General features: G+C 37.5%; 1 protein-coding gene across 1 annotated transcript; it reads right to left on the bottom strand.

Annotated features, from left to right (window-relative positions):
• Positions 1–4,478: 4,478 nt before the first annotated feature.
• On the bottom strand, positions 4,479–5,417 carry LOC102772887 (olfactory receptor 1019). Its single transcript, XM_006769412.1, has one exon. It carries the CDS (start codon positions 5,415–5,417, stop codon positions 4,479–4,481), a length of 939 nt encoding a protein of 312 aa, XP_006769475.1.

Here is a 5,417-nt window from a genome sequence, read left to right as displayed (position 1 = left end):
GTGATAAAAGGTAATGGTTTACTTACGAACCTTTATTAAAATATAAATAAAATATTTAACTTTCTTATAATAATGATAAATGTGGTCAGAGGAATTCACACAGGTCTAACAAAGAAATACCATTGTTTGGCCATTAGAAGGAAGAATTTATTTAACTGAGTAAGCAGATATAAAATGATTCATTAACCAAATTCTGAAACCTGGATTCTTCATTTTTCCAAAAGTAAGGTTTTTCTTTGCCCTACATTCTTTAATTTAAGCCTTTTAGAAACCTACCTGAAATGAGCAAGTCTTTCTGTCCTTATCTCTGGTACTTCAACAGTAGGCAGATTGCATTTTATTTCTACCTCATGACTGTTGGGACAAATCTCTGAAGCCTCTGCCTCCACTCCTCTGTGTTGTGAGACTATGATTAATTGAATTCCGCTTCTGTGTTTTCCCCTGTGAATGCTGCAACAACTTTAGCAAAGGTTCAACTTGAATCATCCGGTCAAGGGCATGTGCCTGGGTTGCCGGCTCGATCCCCCGTAGGAGGGGTGCAGGAGGCAGCCAATCAATGATTCTCTCTCATCATTGATGTTTCTCTCTCTCCCTCTCCCTTCCTCTCTGAAATCAATTAAAATATATTAAAAAAAAAAAAGAAATATGGTCGTCTCACATATTACTATTTTCATTAGTTATTGTCTGATTTCTTCCTATAAGTACACATCAATTGCCCTCATTGCAAGGAATTTTTTTTGACTGTGTAAGGGTGGCAAACTTTTTCCTTCTCCTCTTATGGTTTTTTTTTTTTTTTTTTTGGCTGGCCTAATAGGAAAGCGGCATCACACAAATCGACAGGAGAAAGACAAATTGAATTTTGCATGGAGAGGGGCCCATACCAAATGCGAGACTCAAAGAGGTGGACAAAGGATGCAGATTATGTACCTTTAATACAAGTACACAACAAATATGTGAAAAATTGAGGAATTGACAATACAAAAGGGTTTAAGACAGAAAGACTGAAGAAGTAACAAGTTTTATTTATACAACCTTCCTAGCTCTACATTCCCTATCTCTGGTGTTAAGAAAGCAAATATATATTGTTGCAAATTGAATGCCAATGTGAGACCTTTTGTCCAATGACATTAGAGAATGCACTGCTCCTTTACCCCCAACCTTCATTCACGCAGCTTCTTAGAGTTGTCACTAGGACCATATCTGTTCACCAGAATGAGGGAAAGAAGGGAAATCCACAGGCTGATGGGAAGACTCTGAAGTGCAATGTAAATCTAGAGCTGCTGATCCCGGGGATGCCTGCTGATATAATTGGGGCAGAGTGAGGAGAAATAGAGGATCTGAGAAGTTCTCTATGTCAGATGATCCCTGCCCCTGATGCTTACTCAGCTGAGGCCAAATGAAGCAGTACAATGAATCTCTGTCAGATGACGTACTAGAATCAAATAAAACAAATTGAGATTTTAAAAAATTACAAAAACTCTAAAATAAAATAAAAATGAATTTTGGGGGGATGAATATCCCAAGGCTCAATTTTGTAGGGGACAGTCATTCATTTATTCAATAAATGTTTTAAAATGTCATGCGTGAGCTGAACATTATAAATAGCAAAGTAGAAATATTGTGAACAGGCAGAAAAGGGACTTGCATTTTTGGACTATGAGTTGGAGCAGCAGCTTTTTAAATTTTCTTATTCATTTTTTACTACTTATATATTTCTGTGATGATGGAATATTTATAAGCTAATCCTGGTACATAGGAAGGATCCAAACATACCTCATATTATCCACTAATACTGTATTCTACCTGAGCAAATTTATTAAACTCATTACCAAAATTGAATCATAATAAGAATAATTTGAATTGACATAGGTGGAGAGGTTATGATATTCACTGGGGCATACCCATGAACAGAGAAAAGGTGTATAAAAAGAACTTCTTGAAAATGAATTTATTAATACTCTCTCTAGTTTGGAAAGCAGATTAAGGTCAATAATGACTACTCTGTACATTTTATTTAGGCATAGTAATAATTAATGAGTACTCCAAAAACCTGAAATTGTATAATGTTTTCCATAACTGGATTAACAGCTAATCAATAATAGTATAAACCTCAGGTACAATTACCTTAAGTTATTAAAATAGATTTTAGCATCTCTTAACATCCAACCACGAAGTAATGACTACTATTAAAATTGTGTTCAGAATACAGTTTCAATTTATTTCACAGATACACAGAAAACCAATTTAAGTCATTGCAAATATAATAGCAGTGTAAATAATATTTGTTCTTTGTTTTATTTCATTGAACATAAAATGTGTTAATAACTCTGGGCATTTCATTTCTTTTTTTAAAAAAATAATTAGCATAATTCCATGAACATGTAAAGGGAGATAAAATTCTTTTTTCTAGTAGCCATTAGAGATAGTCAAGGTCCCATATACCCCAACTTCATTCATGCAGTTTCTTTCTTTCTTTCTTTTTTAAATATATTTTATTGATTTTTTTTTTTTTACAGAGAGGAAGGGAGAGGGATAGAGAGTTAGAAACATCAATGAGAGAGAGACATCGATCAGTTGCCTCCTGCACACTCCCTACTGGGGGTGTGCCCGCAACCAAGGTACATGCCCTTGACCAGAATCGAACCTGGGACCTCTCAGTCCGCAGGCCGACGCTCTATCCACTGAGCCAAACCGGTTAGGGCTATTCATGCAGTTTCTGTATAGTTGTCAAGAACATGTATCTGTTCTCCAAAGTGAGGACTAGAAGGAAAAGCCACAGTCTGATGTCAAAACTATGAAGTGCAATATAATCTAGATTTGCTTCCTTGATGGTGTGGTTCAGTTGGTTGGAACATAGTCCTGTGCACCAGAAGGTTGCAGGTTTAATTTCCCATCAGGGCACACACCTAGGTTGTGGGTTCCTCCTTGGTCAGAGTGCCTATGGGAGGCAACCAATGGATGTATCTCTCTCACATCGATGTTCCTCTCTCTTTCTCTCTCTCCGTCTTTAAAATCAATTAAAAATTAAAAAAATTTAATCTAGAACTGCTGATCCTGCTGACAGAATGTTTAGAAATGAAAGATCCAAGAAGTTCTCTACATCAAATGATCCTGGTCTCTGACACTTACACAGCTCAGGCCACAAGAAAAAGTACAGGTGGATTTTGTGTAAGATGAACATACAAAAATAAAATAAAACAAAGAAAGTTTTTTTTCTTCTTCATTGATAAAGGCTCCTTTTTATATCAGTCTTGCAGGGGAACACACATTCATTCAATCAATAATTTTTAATTGAATTTATTAGGTTGACATTGGTTAATAAAATACAGGTTTCAGGTATACAATTCTATAAAACATCATCTGTATATTGTATTGTGCGCTTACCACCCCAAGTCAAGTCTCTTTCTATCACCATTTATCTCCCCTTTATCTTCTCCTCCCGCCCTCCACCCCTCTTCCCTCTGGTAATCACAGCACTGTTGTCTGTGTCCAGGAGCCTTTCTTTTTTTTTTTCTTTTGCTTAATCCTTCACCCTTCTGATCTAGCCGCCAACTTTCTCCTCTCTGACAGCTGTCAGTCTTCTCTGCATCCATGAGTCTGTGTCCATTAGTTTATGTTGTTCACTAGATTCCACATATAAGTGAAACCATATGGTACTTGCCTTTCTTTGATTGGCTTTGTTTCACATAGCATAATAACCTTCAGGTCCATCTATGCTGTTGCAGAAGGTCAGATTGCTTTTTCTGTGGCTGAGTAGTATTACAGTGTGTAAATGTACCACCACTTTTTTTATCTACTCATCTGATGAGCACTTAAGCTGCTTCCAAATCTTGACTATTGTGAATATTTCTGCTACGAATGTTTTTGAATGGTATCCTGAAAGTGAGCATTGTAAATAGAAAAGTAGAAATAATGGTGAACAAGACATGAAAAGGCCTTGTATTTGTGGAACTTAGAGTTAGGCAGGAGGATGTAGATTTATTCTTATTATTTACTACTTAATACTTCTAGGTGTTATGATATGAAACTTATAGTATAATGCTAGTACATAGAGAGAAGCCAAAAATGAGCTAATTTAAACTGCCAAAACTTCCTTCTGAGTAAACAAGTTTATAAAACTCATTGTTTTTTGTTTGTTTGTTTGTTTGTTTTGAAAAATGGAACTTTAAGGAGGATAAATTTAACTGAGATGGGGGGGAGATGTGACTATGCCTATATCTCTCTGGGACATACCCATGAATAGAGAGAGTGGTATAAAAAGAAACTCTTTGCAAAATAATATAATGAAACTATTGCTACTCTTCCTTAGTTTGAAAAGATTAAAATTAAGAGTGAGTGTTTCCTACACTTAATTTAGGCACAAAGATAGATAAAGAAATAGGCAGAATTGTACTGGTGAGACTACAGGACACTTGTCAAAGTACCTGAACTTGAGCTCTCAACATCTCTAAATAAAAATTATTTGAGTTAACATGCTTTCAACCAGAACATAACTTAGTGCCTAGTGCTTTTCTTAGGGCACCTTTCACATCCTTATTCCTTAAGCTGTAGATCAGTGGGTTTAACATGGGGATGACAACTGTGTAAAAAACAGAAGCCACTTTATCCGTGTCCAAGGAGTAACTGGAGTTGGGTCGGAAATACATAAACAAGAGTGTACCAAAAAATACCCCCACAGCGGTTAGGTGGGAGGCACAGGTAGAGAAGGCTTTGTGTCTGCCCTCTGCTGAGTTCATTCTAAGGATGGTGGTTATGATGTAGCTATAGGAGAGGAGGACAGTGATGATGCTGGATCCCACAACACAGCTACAGGAAATGGTCAACACTATTTCAGTGATGGTTGTATCTGAGGAAGAGAGGGCTAGTAAGGGTGGGATGTCACAGAAGAAGTGATTGATGACATTGGAATTACACAATGATAATGGAAAAGTGCAAGAGGTGAAGATGGTCATATCCATCAAACCTGCAAGGTAGGCAATGGCCACAAGCCGGAGGCATACTCTCCTGGACATGGCACTTGTATAAAGAAGTGGATTACAAATGGCTACATAACGGTCATATGCCATGACAGACAGCATGACACATTCCACAGCTGCAAAGAACCCAAAAAGAAACATCTGAAGAAAGCATAAATTGTATGGAATCCTTTTTTGCTCAGATAAGAAATCAGCTAGCATCTTAGGAGCGACAGTGGAGGAGTAGCAGACATCACAGAAAGACAGGTTGCTCAGGAAATAATACATGGGCGTGTGGAGTCTGGGGTCCATGTTGATCAGCAGGATCATCCCTAGATTGGCGATCACGGTGATGCCATAAACCAGCAGGAAGAGCACAAAGAGCCCCCGCTGCACATCCTGTCTGCCAGAAAGTCCTAGGAGTATGAAGTCAGTGAACACAGTGCAGTTCTCAGCCGCCAT

This window comes from Myotis davidii, unplaced genomic scaffold (genome assembly GCF_000327345.1).
Source record: "Myotis davidii unplaced genomic scaffold, ASM32734v1 scaffold4004, whole genome shotgun sequence".
Classification (NCBI taxonomy): domain Eukaryota; kingdom Metazoa; phylum Chordata; class Mammalia; order Chiroptera; family Vespertilionidae; genus Myotis; species Myotis davidii.
The sequence above is the reverse complement of the archived record's forward strand: the minus strand, read 5'-3'. Positions and strand labels throughout refer to the sequence as shown.